This window comes from Sphaeramia orbicularis, chromosome 12, assembly GCF_902148855.1.
Source record: "Sphaeramia orbicularis chromosome 12, fSphaOr1.1, whole genome shotgun sequence".
NCBI classification, from domain to species: domain Eukaryota; kingdom Metazoa; phylum Chordata; class Actinopteri; order Kurtiformes; family Apogonidae; genus Sphaeramia; species Sphaeramia orbicularis.
Window position 1 is genome coordinate 38,457,583 of NC_043968.1, and position 19,596 is coordinate 38,477,178.

At 37.7% G+C, this 19,596-nt stretch overlaps 1 protein-coding gene across 2 annotated transcripts in view; it reads right to left on the reverse strand.

Moving 5' to 3' along the window:
• The window catches only part of syt1a (synaptotagmin Ia), a 218,795-nt gene that overhangs the window by 49,125 nt on the left and 150,074 nt on the right, over positions 1-19,596 (reverse strand). For both annotated transcript variants that reach the window (XM_030150191.1, XM_030150192.1), the window contains exon 4: positions 9,360-9,554. In XM_030150191.1, the coding sequence (XP_030006051.1) occupies positions 9,360-9,525 (166 nt within the window). In that variant the 5' untranslated portion in view covers positions 9,526-9,554. The remainder of the gene's footprint in view (positions 1-9,359; positions 9,555-19,596) is intronic.

Below are 19,596 nucleotides of genomic sequence, written 5' to 3' on the forward strand. Positions count from 1 at the left end.
CAGCACTTATCTCTGGTTCCGCTGTGCGACATGGCATGGAAAATGGAGTTCCTCTAATGGGTGGGCTGCGCATGATGAAATCCATGTTTGCCGTTTGTCAAGGCTCAAATGACTTTTTGGCGCTGTCATGAAAATGGCATAGTATAATGGTAAAAGCAGATTTTTGCCTCAGAGAGTGCCATCAGCATACATACAGAATAGTGGTCTAGTGCGCAACATAACCTACTGCAGAGATATTTCAGGTGATTTCATACTAGAGGAATATCTTTATCAGAAGACTAGTCCTTGGGAAAATGTCTGCATCTGTTTGTGTGCGACTGCTGAGACTGTTAGCTGCAGCAGATAAAGGACTGATGGAGAAGCATGAATGAGGTGTTCCTTCATAACTCTGCCCCTGCTAATGCACTACTCCAGAGGTGTCAAACTCATTTTAGTTCAGGGGCCATATTCAGCTAAATTTGATCTGAAGTGGGCCGGAGCAGTAAAATAATAACATAATAACCTATAAATAATGACAACTCCAAATTTTTGTCTTTGTTTTAGTGTAAAAAAACAAAACAAAACATTAAATTATGAAAATACTTACTTTTATAAACTATCAAAAAAAAAAAAAAGAAAAGAAAAAACTGAAATGTAAACTAAAAAAACGTAAGAAAATTTAGTGCAATTTTAACAATATTATTCCTCAACTTCTCATTTCTCCATATGCATTATGGATCAGATCTACAAAGACACTAAACACTGAGGAGGAGGCAGAAAAAATGTTAAAATTGTGCTTAATTTTCTTTAGAAATTTCAGGTTGTTCATATTTGTTAAGGTTATTCACATTTTATTGTTACAGGATAGTTTGTAAATGTAAATATTTTCATAATTGAATGTTATTTTTTGCACTAAAACAAAGAAAAAAAAAATTTGTTAATTCTAGATTTTTTTGGCTTAATTCAAGATTTTTTTTACTTAATTGAAGACTTTTTTTTTTTTTGCTTAATTCAAGATTTTTTTTTTACATAACTGAAGATTTTTTTTGGCTTTATTCAAAATTTTTTGCTAAATTTGAGAATTTTTTTTTTTGGCTAAATTGAAGATTTTTTTGGCTTAATTCAAGATTTTCTGCTAAATTTGAGATTTTTTTGGCTTTATTGAACTTTTTTTTTTACTTAATTTAAGATTTTTTTTTTTTTGGCATAATTCAAAAATTTTTTCCTTAATTCAAGCTAATTTTTTTTTTTTTTTTTTTTGCTTAATTCAATTCAAGACTGTGGAATTTTTGCACTTGGCAAAAACATCCCAGGGGCCGAACTGGACCCTTTGGCGGGCCGCATTTGGCCCCCGGGCTGCATGTTTGACACCCCTACAGTACTCCTTTGTCTGGTCTCACACACCTCGTATTAGCACAAGTTCTGAACTCAGTATATGTAGTTTTGTTGCACATCATTACTATTTTACCTGCTTCGTTTTACTTAGAGTGGGGACATACTGAGCAAAAGGAAGGAACAACTCTGAACCGCTCAGTATTATATACTGTTGCCCAGAAAGTTGGAATCAGTCTGTTTTCAGACACATTCCTATTCATTTCATGAGAAGTAAACATGTTTTATTCTAACACTTCATGTGTAACAGTGTACATTCTAGACACTTACACATAATCATACATACTGTGAGATGTTACACTCAGACTTATATAGTACCTAAGTTATCTGTTGTCTCCAGTTTGAATTTGAAAATGCAGATTGTGTATTTCAATCAAAACACAAACCCGTCACTAAAGGAGAAAGACTGTGCACATTTCTACACCCAACTCCTTTTACTTTCTGGAGTACAAGCTATATTTAGTGTCTCATAACTTTCCAAAACAATAACACCACGGTTTTGAATGACAGTATATTTAGCCACGTAACAGGAAATACAACTTGCCACAAAACCTCGTCCTAACAGATTTTGGCTCAGATGTAGCACAGTGTGGGGTTTAGTTTCCAGAAAAGAGCTTATCTTATTTTCAGCTGTGAGAGCAGGTCAAGGAACAGAAAGCGCAGCAGAAAGTGAAAAGTTAAGTTTCCCAGGCTGACATTTGGTGTCCTCTAAACTGACAGTACAGTAGGTGTTGCAAAAAGGTCCACTATCTATACAGTTCACAGAGAGATAAGAATAAAACGAACCGTATGTGTGAGACTTTGACTCATTCCCAAAGTGTGAAGTACTGAACTCCACTGGACTGAGACTGTCAGTATGATACCTTTAAAAAGTCAAATAGGTCAGTTTTTATTTAATCGCTCTAATATTTAGCCTTAGCTTCAATTATGGAACACATTTACTGCGGTATCAATAAGCTTATTATTAGTCTCATGGCATAATTGCCAAAGTCAAATTTCTGGCCAAATTGCAATATCTGCGTAACTTTAGTCTTCTAGCAATGCTGCTTCATTATGCACCATTAGCCCGTTTTACACAGAACTTCTGTTCCAAGAATATTTTGTCTTTATTCCGGAACGATGTCTGTGCAAACAAAATGGTGGATCATTTGGTCCCACCTCTGTCATGGCTTTATAACGCCTCTGGACGTAGTAAGAGAGCTGTGACAAAGGTGGAATCATGATCCCAGAACGCTATGTAAAAGGAACACTTTCCGTTTTGGTAAGTGTGCGACTCCCACGCTGGGGAGATTTAAATATGAGCACAGGCCGTGTACAGTAAACAAACATATCAACGTGACCAGAAAGATGTTGAACTGGGGAGACGCAAGCTGTTGTCACTTCAGGTGGAGGACTCTATCCATGCTAACATTTGTGGAACAGTGAAAGACTGTTCTGGAGAGGTTAGCAAAACCACTATGCTCGGGGTACTTCCAATGGGCAACTTATATGTCACACTATACACTGCTCTGCGTAACCATCCCTTGGATTCTGGAACACAGGTCAGCTGTGCAAAAGTCCAGCCTGTCCCACCTCTGTTACTCCTTTGGCTTGGTTGTGGAAATCAGTCAATGGTGGAAAAAGGTGGGATCATCTCACCCTTTTTCCAGGATCTCTGTCTGGCTATTGGTTATGATCTGAAAAAATATGACTTTGGCAATTACGCTATAAAGTTAACATTATGCAATGTCATATTTATTTACATAATTTTTTGGACACATAACATTACTGAACCTAGACCTGACCAACTGAAGCCACCTCTGATCACAACACGGCCCCAAAAGGTTTGTACTGTAGGCACGAGGCATGATGGGTAATCATTTTATCTGCCTCCCTTCTCACCCTGATGCATCCATCTCTCTGGAACAGGGTCAGTCTGGACTCACTAGATGACATGAACCTTTTCCATTGAAACACAGTCCAGTCTTTATGCTCTCTACAAACTGATGGTTGTTAAAGAAATGAGAAGGTGCTCACTGTATGAGTTAGAGTTAAAGAACTTATTCCCATCTGAAACATATTGACACATGCACTGGCATTATGCTCTGTGCACATAGTATTATTGATACTGGACTCACTTTTGTGTGCGAGTGTCTTTTTACTTGACTGATTTTATATTTATATTTTATTCTTGGCTGTTCTTATAATTGCTTTGTGTATTTTACTCTGAGCACCTCACAGAACATAAAAACAAATTTCATTGCACTGTACAATGGTACTTTGCAAAGACAGAAAAGCTTATTCTATTCTATTCTATTTCCAGGTAGGAAATTTTTTTTTGGTCAGGCAGTGTATGACTAGATTAAAATGTTAGCTTAACAGTTGTTTGGTAATTCTCATTTAATACATCTTAATGTTATAACACATTTAAATGTATTCTACTGGACTTTTTGTCATTTTGGACATTTTAGGTTTGTTGACTTTTGGATAATCTAACTAAGACTAAGACTATTAATCTAACTAGTCTCAGACTATCTGCTTGCTGTTTTACAACCTGATTGGCTAATGCTAATTTCTTTCATGCTGAACCTGCTGCAGCAATGTCTGAAGCTAATAACGCTATTTCCTGTAATTCTCTGTGACACTGGAAATTAGAAGGAATGCAGATCTTTACACAAATGGAGCACTTTGGCATATACTCATATTTAGAGATGCAGTGGTAAACAAAATAATGGTTTAATGTTGTGATCTTCAGTATTACAGCTTCTCTCCACATGAGAGAAACAGGATTTATGAACTGGATGGAATTGAATGGATGCATTAACACGGGGAGGTCTGCATGTGTGTGTAATATTGCATCTGGGTTATATCCACTTTCAGCAGCCCACACTAATCCAATATGACAGGACCCTGTTGGTCAATTAACCTTGACATTATATCTTGTTATGCTTACGAGAGCAACACTGTGTCTGCGCCCTTTCCCTGCTGTGGCTTGTTTAAAGCAAACAATATGACTGCAGCAGGGAGCATCTTCCAACAATATGAAACATCACTGAGCATAAGAATAACAACAGTATCAGATACTGTACCTTATGCATGGGTTTTCATGCCATCAAGGCTGTTGAATCGACTCTGATTGCTTTCTGTAAGTGTGTACTGACCACATCATATATTTGCTGAAAATCTTAAATGGGCATAAGTGATACAGTAATAGTGCAATAATTACATTAACAATACAATTTTCAATGATGACATAAAAGATCATTGCCTTTTTAACACCAAGAAAAAGATCAGCTGTTAATGTGTTGCACAATAGAGAGCAAAGTCTTTTTTTGGGTTCAGATGAAGTGTATAGGTGAAATGAGTCAAACTGGAATCAAACCAAACTGTGCTGTTATTTGAAAAACTGTAGAACCAAACTGAGGGATTTTCGTATACATTGCCTGAGAAAAGAAATTTCTGATCTGTTGCCTAGGAAAAACTGACAGAAGTGCATACACTTCTGCAATGGTAGAGATGGAGAGTTGCTATCTTTAAAAAAATAAAAAAATAATTAGTATCATAAATGTTTAATTAATGAGTCTTAAAGATCTCAGCAAAAATGTAGTTGATCTGTGCTGCTTATGCTAAGTTTTAGTATTTAAACTGCTGATTTCATACTCTAGTTAAATAGCAAATATTCATCTGCGTTTCAGGGTTTTAGAAATACTCCAGCATGGAATGTGCACAAAAGCGATGACCTTTTCTCTGTGTGGACATGAATATAATGATGTAAAGGCCAGAAAACTTCAGAAAGCCTTGCCAAGACCAAATACTCATACTCGCATGACCTCAAAGAGTAATCAAACTAAAATATCTGTAAATATCTTCACAGGTGGGAAGGCAGGTGCAGTGTTGGGGCTTTTTTCAAGGAGATTTAGAAAGGAAATTTAAATTGATCTGGCTTCGGTTGCACCAGGCCCTGCTGGTGTCTCATGGCAGGCAAACTTTTCTAAATAGGGGCCAAAGAGTAGAGTAGTTGGTTTGTCACCAGAGCAGCAGCCAGACAGAGGTGAGTAGCTCTGCTGATTTGCCACGGTAAACCCTGTAAATACAATCGACTGTCTGTTGACAGTGAACGGCAACAAAGTCCAACAAGTTCAGATACAATAAAGTTCTGACATAACTGTTTTTGTCTTTCTCCTGCAGCTTAACCTCCAGTTACGCAACACAATCTTATATTTTTAGCTACAGTTGTCAGTCAAGAAAAGTGAAGGACACTCAGTTACTCCCAGAGGAGGTTTTTGACCCTAAAAGTTATTTCTAGACAAGACAAAAAGCTTTCTTGTGTACATGCAGTTATACACTGGTAAATCCAATTCCAGTCCACATTTTAGGGGTTTCAGTGAAGTTTAATTGTAGAATAATGAAAATGCAGGTAGTTCCAGGGGTTAAAAGAGGCATAAAACAGTATGAATGAATTTAATAGCTAATCAGTAACAGCTATTGACTCTGGTTTCTTAGAAAAACAAAGGCCCTGACAAATATATGAGAAAATAACACTATTATTTATTTTCCTGAAATGTCAATCGCTTGTCTGTGTTATTTGAAGTAATGGCTGCTAGAGCCAGCAGTCACGGATCAAATAGTCTCCACGTTCAGAGGTTAATTGTTATCGGAAAGCAAAGCCTTGAGTGTTTAGAAAAGTTGCGTTGAAATTCAATACACTGGTTTCCTTGGAGGTGCCTCTGATCAGTGAGAAGTTGCATTATGGTTTAGTCTGATTACATACTCAGACCACAGTGTGTGTCAAGTTTCTGCATAAACAGAAAGCTCAATTAATGCACAAACAGATCAGAAGAGGGAAACCATATGAACATTCACACAAACATGGCTCATACTTCGATAAAAGTTTTGTTCGATTTATTATCTTGCATTTTATACTAATATTTATGAGGGTTTGCTGCTTTTTTAGGCTTACATCACTGTAAGCAGAACATCCTGTGGGGTTGGCTTGTAAGGGGAACTCCACCTTCTCTCTGTTCTCTCAGACCACTTTAATTACAAGAAGCTGAAAGGTAATTATGAAAGATTTGCTGGATCACACTTCAAAACTATTACGCACTGCAGCTTTATGGGGCTTTAAAGTCATGTTTCTAAGAATAGGGGTGAAGATAACTGGATAATATATAATTCTACCACATGGCATTAATGACAATACTATTATTCTGGGCAGAAATAGAATATCCAAAATAGGAAGCAAGCAGAAAAAAATCAGAGATTGAAATAAAGTTTTCTGGCTCTTTGTACATTTGAGCCATCAGCCAACAGACTGAGCCAGGTTTAATATCCCAGGCTCAGAGATGTGTCCTACAGATCCTGATCGACAGCACATGAGAAATTCAGTTTGGGCAGTGGAATGGCTCCATGTGACACAGCCTGAAAGCCTTCAGGGCTTAGGCTGGGTTTTGAGCCTAAAAGAAAGCCCTCTGTGCCGGCGGTAGAGCGCCTGTGCTGGCCATGCAGGTTCTCTTCTCACATATTCCTTGTTAAATCCGCTACCTGACATTCTCCAGACAGTATCGACAATCCACAGCGCAAACAAGTCTTGGGGCATTCATCTTCAGCTTGGCAGCACTGGGAAGAAAACTCACTCCTTCTAACTGAGGGGATGAGCTGAAAAAAAAGGTTTTTTAAGACCGTATATAATAAATAACTGCTTTGGGATCACACACACAACTTTAGAGCTTTATTATTTACTCTTCAGATTACACCATACGATTTTAGAAGTTATAATGACTTGTCTTCTCTACTGTCAAAGATGAATGTTGCCAGGTTTGGGCTATGGAAGAAGTCAGAATAGCAGTTTGTCTCATTGACAGATATTTAATGCTGGGCCAAAGGGGACGTTAAATTCAGCAAGCCTCTATGAAAATAAGTACAGTTCCAAAACATTTCTGATATGACTCATTCAGCCTCATATTTTGTCAATAAAAAGTCTACACGGAGTCACTAGCTGGGTCCTAACACTGAATTACAGCTTTATGTAGCAAAATGTACTGTATAGCTCAAATAAAATTCCCCCAAGAAAGATTACTTTTCTGACACAGGCTCCCAAGACTATTAAATCCTCCGAATGCAAAGTATGACTTGTGGAGTCATTTATATCTTTGCTGAAGAAATAGGACTTCATACGGGAGCTATTTCCTGTTGCAAGAATTATGTCTATGAGCCTTTGGATATATCTATATTTAGATTTCTGCTAAACGTATAAACCCCTGGATCCCACCGCAGCGCCTTATCCTGGATGACACAATGATAACCATATTTCCATATATTACATATTGCAGAATTCACCTAAAACATATAAATGAAATTGCCAACATTTCCAAAGGGCAGATTGAGTTTCATGGTGCAGAAATGAGAATGAAAAAGAGATTGTATTTATCGATGATGTGGTGAGTTATCCTATCAAACAACCGAATGATTGTTTACAGATGTTTATTATCCACTTGGAAGGATTGAATGTTATTCTATTCATGATATAATTTCTATCTCATGTAAGCCACTCAGGGACAGAATCACAAAGAAATAAGGTCCTGATTCATTCAAGTCATTGCTACATGTCATCTGTTACATTACCAAAAGTGCACTAACAAACCTCTGCTGAATCATTCCTGAGTCATGATTACATTACAATAGGGTCACACTGAATACATTAAATGATTGTGCCTCTGATGTATTCATTTCAAGTCAGAATAACTGTACTTTTGGAATATCAGATATGTCTCTACAGTTTTTGAACACAATCATGCACAGAGATAAAGGTTTAAGAGCATTTTGATATGGTTTACAATTAGACTATTCTCTTTCTCTTACAATTTCTCTTTCATCACTAGTTCATCCCAAGCGACTGAACTAAAAAGCCAAAATCTGCAATTTCCCGAACGGCCTTGAAAAAGTGAGTCCACCTCCATTGACCCCCATGTTAAAATAAACAACTTTAGGGTAACAAATAAACATGTTTCCATCCTGGTTAGAAACAGAAAGAAAGAAAGAAAGAAAGAAAGAAAGAAAGAAAGCAAGAAAGAAAGAAAGAAAGAAAGAAAGAAAGAAAGAAAGAAAGAAAGAAAGAAAGAAAGAAAAGTTTTGGTCTCTGTAGCTACTCTACATCCTTTTTACTACAAGAGAAGTGACTTTTGAAATATGTTGTCCATTTAAAGTGCATTATATACAGACATTTGGGCCACCCTACCAGTGGGTTAATGTGGCTACGTCCACTTTTATATGGTCTGTTCTTCAGCCTTAAAAATATAAAAACTGAAAACATTAAGGAAATACAAAATCCGATCATATCATATCAAAATTCTCTTATTTGATTTTAAATGTCGAAATGGTCTTGCCCCCCAGTATCTATCTGAGTTGATTCAGCCATACATTCCTCCTCATGGTCTCAGGTCTGCAGATCAGCTGCTCTTAGTTGTTCCACACACTAAGAGGAAACTAAGAGTTGATTGTTTTTTTTCTGTAGCTGCCCCACAACTGTGGAATGAGTTACCTTTGTACGTCAGACAAGCCGACTCCTTAAATGTGTTCAAATCCAGATTAAAAACCCATTTTTTCTCTTTGGCTTTTAACCAAGTATGAGATGTGGATTGTATTGTCTTGTTCGTGGTTTTATTGTATTTTTTATTGTTCTGTTTCTTAGTAATATGTATATTTATTTATTGGAAATGTGTACAGCACTTTGGCCAACTTTGCTGTTATTTTAAAGTGCTTTACAAATAAAATTGGATTGGAATTTTTTATATATCATTGAGATCTTTCCCTTACTATAAGGGTCTCTCAGTCTGCTTCTTATTACAGAGGAATATTACCATGTTCCATTTGACTGATAATGTTTCATGATGATACAAAATCATTGCAAGACACCAGTGCGTCAGTGAGTCATGTGGTCACAGCCGAAACCCAGACTGCTGGACTTCAATGTTTGTTCACCATTTGATACGTCACTTTTGATGCAAACTTACATGGGATTTTGTTCAGCTCATTCATAAACTTGTCCTTCAGCTTGGAGAAGGCCTCGTCCTTCTCTCCAGTCCCGGGACCAGCCACGTTGGTGGTGTTGGAGCCAGCCACAGAGGAGGAGGCGGTGGTGGCTGGCGCCGCCAGTGCTTCTCTTCGACTCTCATTCATTGTGGCGATAATGGGCAGCCAGGCAGATGCTGGACACAGAGAAGGAAAGAGGACAGAGAGGGTTAGAGTTTTTTTATTTTTTGCTGCTGTGACAGATGCATGTCAAAAGCAGTGCTCTGGCTTTGTCAGATGACTGAGTTGACGCAGACCGTGTGAGCAGCTGCTGGCTCAGCCTGAGTAAACATCAGCTGGGTCCAGAATAAATTGGACAGCGCGTTGAATTCAGAACAAAGCTACTCACTCACCGCTTAAACTCCGGATTAGCATCACAGCACAGAGATAAAATGCTTATTTATTACCCTCATATAGCTCATGCAGTAAATCTCAGCACTGTTACTGGTTTAATTGAAATTCTGTTCATTTAACAGCCATAAGCAGAATACATGTTTCACTGCTGAGGAGTTATTCATGCCCTGTCTTATCACACTTACGCACAAGCTGGCAGGTGTATTTACTTTACCTTCCGGTCTTTGTGCGGGGGAGAAGGAAACAATGTATGATCTGTGTTAACTTGTGCCTTTACTGTGTTTGTGCTCTGCATGTCTCAAAGCACTCATGTGTCCATACATGTGCAGAGCTGTGTAATGTACTGTATATCACAGCGGTAGCCTTGTCACTGAACATGTTAGTCATCACCTCGCACTCACTCAAGGCACTAGTTCCACATGAACTTTCCACATTATTTCAATAATGCCTGAGGACAGTAATAAGAGACACACACAATACATCATTCAGACCCTACGGATTCACTCGCGCTTACACTATTTTAAACAGAAAAATATATAGACTATTGAAAGCACAGCAACTCATTTTAGTTGTACCAAATTTGACGCTTCTTTGGGATTTGACAATTCTCATGCAGCAATGATTTATTGGTCACTGTTGTATAACTGATAATTTGGCTTTGTCACCATAGCGATAGCGAAGAGGGTAATGACAACAACAAAGCAGCGTTTTTCCACACTGTAAAGGTTGATGGCTTAATACTTACTCCTTCCCAGAGTTCAGTGGTTATTAAACTCATATATCCGTATTTATACTGTAGTTTTGTTTCCCGAAGGACACACAGTGGTACAGAGAGATTTACAGGTAATTGAAAAATCCAAAATGTTACCCATAGAATTGCCTTCAATGATATCTGTTCCTAAATGTCTAAGAGCTGAAAAATGTGGTGACATTATAAAAACATGAAGGAGAAGAAAGATAGAGAGCTAAACTTCAAATTAGGTCTCTTTCAATGTGTAAAATTATATTTGCAAGGGCAGGGGGGCAATTTAGACTGAATTTCTGCAGAGCAATCTACAAATTATTTCTTTTCTAATACAATTCAGCTGTGTAGGGATAGTTTTGGGGCCACCAAGGAAAAGAGAAACCCAAGTTATTAGCCCTTATTTTATTTAACAATGATATAACAGATGATCTCTGATACTTCACAGTCGCATCTTAGAAACCAACTGCCATCATCATCTTTTAGGTTCTTATCTTCTGTTCAGCATGCTCCTTGCTACCTTAGTCTTGACTGTCAAGATTTTCTGATCATATGCTAGAGATCTAAATTTCCCTGCTATCCCTGATTGATTAGTTGTGTCTTTGGTATTCACATATGTGGCCATTGCCCCGCTGGACTAAAATGAGCTAAACCTAATTTACTAGTGAACATACAGGAGCCTGAGATTATGTGAGTAATGAGTCACGTTAAACACTGAGATGAACCATGTTTACACTGATTGCCCTACATAGGATCATATAATTGTGTTCTTTTAATGGGGGTACTGTTTGTTTGTTGTCTGTCTTGTTCTTTGTTGAGGTTGTTTTATTTTGTTTTTATACATTGTTGTCACTTAGGTTATCGACTTCATATCCTTTCACATACAAAGGTGTGTTGTTCACATGTAACCTGTGACTGAAAAAAAAACCTTAATAAAATAAGTTTGAAAAAAAAAAAAAAAGATTTTCTGATCATTCTGGAAAAAATCAATCTGGCAACTTTCCAGCCAAAAACCTATTTCTATGAAATCTAGGTTATTGCTGCTATTAAGAGTAGCGCCAGTAACAACACAGACAGTGGGTTTTATAAACAAAAGACATTCATCAGAAAAAAATCAATTGGCCACCAAATAATAATTGTTTCTGAGAAGCTTGAAGGAAATGACTTGCAAATATTTCTGTATCACAGCAGCTGGAACATAGCCACTGTTGCTGGATACAAGGCAGTGAGTTCCAAATAATGTGGGACAATATTTTGTTTTCTGCAGAAGTACAAATACCACATTTTCAAATCTAATGCTTTCAAGCAAAAAGAAAACTCAATAAACAATGTCCTTGTGCACTCATACCTGATCTTTGGTTTCGGATGTTTCATCTGAACCTTGAGAATTGTATTACGAGTGAATATCTAGTGAATAAGTACAAAGTTTAGGCACTCAGAGGCTAAATTTGCAACGTACCAAAGAGATTAGATTCATATTTACGGTCACTGTGCAGAGTCTGGGTACTGTACACAGAATAAGAAATACTGTTAGCATTTAATCAGAGGGGGAAAATGCCATTATATCCATGCTATCCAGCTATGATTTATTTTTGTTTGTTTTTCGTTGTCTGTCGACAGGATTATGCAAAAACTACACCACCTACAATTGTGTTTTTTCCACTAACATTGCGAGATATGGTGTTTGATTGAATTATAGAACTGCAGGACCTTGGTGGATGTATGCAAGCTCAGAGCTCTTAGTGAGAGCTGTAATGCAGCGGTGGTCTCCAATGCAGTATGATCTATGTATGCTGGCACAATATAATGTATGTGCACATAAATGCTTGCAGAAATAGATATATTAAAAGGAAGTGGCAGCATATACCGAGTATGTACACTGTAAACTGTGAAAGTAATATAATGGATTTGTTGCATCGAAGAAAGCGACATGAATTGATCCAAGTGCAAATGCTGAGATATTCTACAGACATACATGAACAGTAAACTGCTATGTTCTCCACCAACAGCAAATGAGTTTTTGTAAACGGATAACAGAGGAGATGGATGATGAACAGCAATAATTAATGAGACACAAGAGGGACAGATTCACAAGGTAAAACATCAAAGAACCAGAGGCAATATGGGTATTCACATTCAAATACAAACACCTGCTGGGAGGACGAAAGAGGGGCACACTAATAGTTACATAATCCACACATATTTTGTTAAGCCTCAGTCCTGATCAGCTTTTAAACAGTAGATGAGTTACATGTATGTGTCTCCAAGTGATCTTTAATAAAAACAAACACATACTCTATGCTTCTATGGTTTCTTAAGTGGAGAGTCTTTTCTTAACACAACCCTTGGTTCAATAACTGCTTGTTCATGTCTCCCAATTACAAAACAAGTCTCATAAACAAAAGTTTCACAGACTGACAAGGAGCTCTGTAATTGGGTAGACTTTGATAACCTGTCATTCCACCTGCTGGTATTGGCAGCAGACGAGTCAAAACAACCTTGATTATCTGCATGGCATCTAAAAAGAAAAGTTTGCTGATTTTCAGGTATTATTAGACGTTATCCTTGAGAAAACATTTCTATACAATCCCACATTTTGCTCTAACAGTGTCAAACTGGAGGTGTGTTGTGACAATTTCTTATAAAAAATGATGGGAAATGTACAGTAAATGATTTGTTTTCCTCTCTCTGTCTGGTAGTGGGAAAATAGCTCTGCCCAACCTGAAATGATGACCCTATCTGGTTCAACAAAATAATTGCATACAATATAGCCATGTTTATTTGGCTTTTATGTTATGAAACCAAAACAGCAGTACTCAATCACAGAGGATGTGAAACAAAGCTAGGCAAAAGCAAGGTTCATGCTGATGTTTTGCTACTGAGATAGAAGAAAGCACAGCTTGGTAGTGGCCAATTAGACTGGCCAGCTCTAAAAAAGATGGGGAAATTATCACCAGAGCCACCAGGAGCCATCGGGTCAAGCTGACTGGAAGTGAGAAGCAAAGTCACTTTGGGCCCTGAGACCACAGGGGAAGTGTGTGTGACAACAGGGGGCTTGAAATGGGACCTGCCAGATCCTGTTGGGAACATGCATTAAAGCTCCATCCTCTTTTTAGCCTTTACTTTTGTACAAAACAGCATTTATTTTCAGTTGTGTTCATAGTGAAGGCACCACACATATTTTTGTTTTACTAGAGCACAGGTGTCAAACATGCAGCCCGGGGGCCAAATCCGGCCCGCCAAAGGGTCCAATCCGGCCCGTGGGATGAATTTGTGAAATGCAAAAATTTCACTTAAGATATTAACAATCATTTTAGGTTTAGGAGCCAAATTCAGCCCAATTCCATCTTAAATGGGTCAGAACAGTAAAATAATATCATAATAACCTATAAATAATGACAACTCCAAATTTTTCTCTTTGTTTTAGGTAAAAAAGTGTTTAATTACAAGAAAAAGTTTACATTTACAAACAATCCTTGCCTGAACAAATATGAACAATATGAAACGTTTTAAGACAAGAGCAATTTTTAAAAATAATATTATGTCTGTTATTAAACGTTTTGTGCCTTTGTAGATCGCGGAGGCATAATATTATTAAAATTGCACTTTTTTTTCTTAATAAATTTTAGTTTGTTCAAGGTTGTTCATATTTTTCACATTTTCTTTAAAGGATAGTTTGTAAATGCAAACATTTTCTTGATGTAATTTTACTTTTTTCACTCTAAATCATAGTGAAAAAATTGGAGTTATTACATTTATGTTTTAAAATATATATTATGTTATTATTTTACTGGTTCCGGCCCACTTCAGATCATATTGTGTTAAATGTGGCCCCTGAACTAAAATGAGTTTGACATCCCTGTACTAGAGGAATCCAAACATGGCTGCAAATCTATTTTTATATTCATGTGTTTCTTAGTTTGCACAATTCCTGAGTGTGATATATATTTATGCATAATTGTCTACACAACATACTATCTGTATTACAATCTCATTCATGGACACAGATGTTAGTAAAGCACGATCAGCTGCCCTGTGCTGCTAAAATCTTTCAAATCTTTGGGTGAATCATTTTCAAATAAAGTTTAAAACTTGGTGTGTTGCTAGCATGAGGCTGTGCCCACATCCACATCACATTTGCCTGCTACTGTCTCCAAATGTACTGTGAAAACATGATATCACTGCAGTCTCCAGCTTTAACACTTAGCTAACACTTCTCTAACAACATCTTTTCTCTTAACAGCAAGATGCGTCATGTTGTTACCTGGCACATAAAATACTTGGAAGAAGAAAGTTGAAAAGCAATTATACAAAAACACAACAAAAGCAAAAAAAAATTCATTACATATAATTTATCTTCAGCTTAACTGTGGCAACGAGCCCGCTCTTTCTGTGAAAAAAAACAGTCTTTGGTTACTTTGCCCCCCACCCCACCTCCCTGACTGAATGGACACCTACGCATGTCCATGTTCGCTCAGCCTCCCTTTGGTCTCCCTTTTGAAATGCTGCAAGGTTAGTGTGGGGGCTGAGCCATTGAGAGGCACGCTTGGCAGTGATAGAGATACTTCAACACAGGCGAGGACTTTTAGGGAGCACAATGATGATGTGCAGAGTGCATGTGGGAGGCATCTTCTATAGAAAAAGCATTGATCATGCCCTGAGTGAGGGGGAGAAACAGGCTTACACTCAGTATTTCAAAGTGATCTTATGTCTTATCGCGAGGGACACAAATACAAACCTGTCTCACTGTGCTCAGGATCTGTAATGCATTTTGAAAAGACAATTACCCTGAAGAATTCATCAGATAGTGAATGCAATTTTTATGTAAACAGTTAAAGGAAATTTCAGACTGTTTAACTATACAGAATGAGGTGAGTATCTGAATGAAATAATGTGCGTTCTGTACCTTGAGATGAGTTTTGTGTTTTGATATCACACAGTTTTCTTCGAGATCACATCAGCCTGCTGCTTCTCAATCTCCTTGTATAATGTCAAGAAAGATAAAACTGTACATAAGCCGTGTGTGTAGACAACCACCCATGGAGTCTGTTATGCCTCTCACATTAGGACTCACAACTCTGGCAAAAATGAAACATTAATTCAGCTCATATTTGCACCTTAATGACTACTTGCTCATTCAAGCGTAAGATGACAACTTCCGCATTATCTTCATAGCCTGCAATACCTCACAGCAGGTGGTCCACTTAAAGAGCCGGCCTCATCTGGAGCCCTTCATGGCTTATTCTGCCTTCATAGAAATCCAAGAGCTGTGCTGACCTTTTATCCTTTCTGAGCACTGTCATCACTGTGCAATCATACTGCATATTTGTTGCAACACAAAGTTAATATCAGACCTGTCACTATTGTGATCCCCTTGGAGGAGAGCTTTAAATAATTACACAAAATGGTTGCTGTTTCCTCTTACAGTCACACTGCACAATGTCCTTTCCGCTCTACTGGCTAAGTGTCACATTAAATCTTCCGATCTTGTAACATGTGGGTGATAGGAGTTGAAGGTGTTGAAGAAAAGCACAACTGAAAATAAAGAAACAAAAATATCTGTATCAATTGGTGTGGCACCTTTTAAACAAACTATAACTTTCGCCGGCCTCCCCACCTTCAGTACACTGCATGGTGCAACAAAATATCTATTTCCTTTTTCTTTTTGCTCCAACCTTCTCTTTGGAGGTGTGCCGCTCAGGTGTAAAACCCCAACCCAATTACAGAGCCGCCAGATGGCCCAGCAGGTCCCCAACCACAGTGGTGACGCTGGCACACAGCTCCTCCTATCACCTCGCTCTCCATCTTCCTCTTGTGTTCTCTCTCTCCCTCTCAAACTGGGTCAGCTCTGTCACTCTCTTCCTCCTTCTATCCATCCTGCTATCTCCTCCATCATCATTATCTTTTTTTTCCCCCTCCTCCCTGGTTTGCTTAAACTGATTCTTGTCTCCCTAATCTGTGTATTCATAATGTGCCTACTATAGCAGTTTAACAGACTCAAATATGCAAAATATGATGGATAGATTGAGGACTGATACTGAGATGAAAGTGATGTTTTTTACCCATTTTTTTTCTGGTGTTATGTGGATTGCTTTGCTCCCCACTGGTTCCAGTTTTGGCCAGCTCCCTCAGTATGCCGGGTGTTACATCTCACACTGTTTGAGGATGTCAGAAGGCAGCCAAAATCAGCACAACCCAAGACTAATGTTGTTGATTTTGTCTTCATATTCAATCTCATTTACATGTTATTGCTCACTGTAAGGTACAGTAAAGAAGACAATAGCTTCTTAGCTTCCTTCTTGTCATTTTACTGGGTTTCATGAGTTAATCACCCAGCAAATCGCCAATTAAACCCCCCTTCATCAAGAATTATCTGCTAATGATTGCAAGATGATGCAGCAGTTGTTATGTGTCAGCTTAATTTAAACCAATTGAATATACAGTAAGTATGCAGCAACCTGACAGTAAAAAGGCAGACTTCGAACAAAAGTATGAGAGTATAAAATCGACATAATTGGAATTAATAAGACATCATTTCTTTGCCTGAAGCTCATTCAGTTAAGATCAAAAAGAAGCATGTGTTTAAACCATTTCCTGCAATTACAGCCATTCTTTAACTGTTCCCATGAGGGAGATATTTATACTCTATGAGAATAAAACAAACAAACAAATAAATAAATAAAACAAGTTAATGTACAATTAATTTGATGGAAATTTCAGAAATATAATGAAAAAAAAAAGAACAATGACAGGTTTATTGTTAAATCATTAAACTGCAATTGAACCAATGTCAAATAACTTCACATCGATACATAATTAAGCAGTTTTATGATACAAAATCAATTCTTCCATAAAACTGACATATGGAAGATTTGGGAGCCCATTTACAGGCCAAGTAATTTAATACACTGCCGCATTTTCACTCTTAAGAGGAGAAAAATGACAAGAGACAAGAAGAGTTGTTTCACCACAGACAAACAAAATACAATGAGAGACATAAAAGCTACCACCGTGCAAAGATCAATACTGCAAATCAATAGGGCAGTGGTTTATCTAAACATGTAAACTAATTCATGGCACTGCTCCTGAGTCTTAGGGAACTACAAACCAGAAAAAAGTCAAAAATGTTTCATTTGGATCCATAATCAGTTGTTCATACTCCCCTCACAACTATGAAATGCTAATGAAGTTATATTATGTGCCTTGAAACACTTGACAGCCTTAGAAATTTACTGGTGAACAGTTGCTTAGAGGTTTTTAAACAATTTGCAGGTTTGATTACAGTTTAATGCGGGGGATTCCTTGATTCTAAAGTAATCATTTTCTAGTAGTTTTACATGACTGGATTAAGTAATAATCATAGCAGAGACACTTGTTTTGATCCGATGGGTGTAACAGTCTAATTACAATAAATAGCACAGAAAAGCATTCAAAGAAAATTAAAGCTTGTGTTTGCATGCATAATAGAGCATTACATCAAACTATTAGCGCCATTACAGTGAACCTGGGAAATATTCAGCAAATTGGTGACAGTTGCAAAGGAATTCCATGTTTTATAGGCCAGCAGTGATCATTCACATCTTTATTAAATGGGCTCAGACTAATTGTCTGTGTAGTGAAACAACTCAAAAGTTAAATCAATGCCAAAGGCTGCATGAGCCAAAAGTTGACTTATTATATAAACATAACCAATGGGTCTGCTGCATCATTCTAATAGAACAAAAAAATATTTGTGCACAATATGGGATGAACTCCAGATCCCACTGTGCACTGCATCCCTCTCTGTCTCTGCCTCAGAGAAAATCACAACATTTCACCAGTGAACTGATAGCAAACCAGTTTTTATGTCAGCTGCTTCATAAAAACTTTCACATAGTTCACTTCTGACCATAACATGTCAAATATCAAATCATTTTAGCCTAATAAACGCCACTGCACTGACATGTAAGTACAAGTCTACCAGCCCCTAAACTTCAGAGAGGTAGTTTCAGAGGAGACAAAGTACATTTTATACGACATGAGTTAGTGAACTGGGACATTAATTACAGGCTGTCAGTCAAGTATCCACCACCATCTGCTGGGCACTCATTTGCTAGAGGATGGTATTTCCAGACTGCGTGGACGCACATACACGCAAGGGGGGAGTCTTTTATGTATATAATAAGACACCTTAAAGATTGTCAGGTGAGCTGCCTGCAGTGAACAGAGATAAGAGGAGGCTGAGAAGGCCCCCTGGCCACTTCCCCTTGTCCAGTGCAGGCTCTTTACTCACCTGAAGCCAATCTCAGGGGGTAATGGAACTGGAAAAAGTTATTAACCCCGCTTTGCAGCAAGGGCAGGACAGCTCTATTAAGCTTGCACACAAAGATTCCCCTATTTTCAATTACTGCTCCCAGAGCACTAAGGAAAGTTAGAAAAAAACAGCCTTGTTGTCAGCCAGACAGAGATGCAAGGGCTCCAGATCGCACCAGCTCTTATCATCACCCCTTGTTCCTAATATAACGTAGGTCTGACATACTCCCTGGGTTGTTGGTGGATACATTCAGTCTATTTATATGACTAAAACTGCAAGGCGACATACCCGCTGGAAAATGGGTCTGTCAGCCTGGGGTTAAATGAGGGGCTGGGGATGTGGAGCACAGCGAAGGGTAAATAATCCACTGGGATCTTACAGACAGAAAGTGTACATTTAATATAATGATCACAATTAAGAATGACGCAATGCCGATTTCTTTGTGTATAATCATAGGCTATTTTAATAATTACTGTCACGTATAATTAATATGGCTGGTATATGTATAATAATGTATATATTCTCAATTATATTCTTATAATTTAGCTGATATTGATATAATTGATAGCTGAACTGATATAAATAAAGACAGTATCACCTAAAACATTCACTACTTGTCAAAGATAAAAATCAAATTAAATCAAAACTCAACAGTTATACATGGTTTTTGCTGACATCAGCTTTCATTTACAGTCTACTGTTTCTATATATTCATTGCTGGGTCCCTCTCACAAGGGACAGGTTCCATAATTATGTTTTGTAGTTATTTGGTGGCATTTCAACACATTCA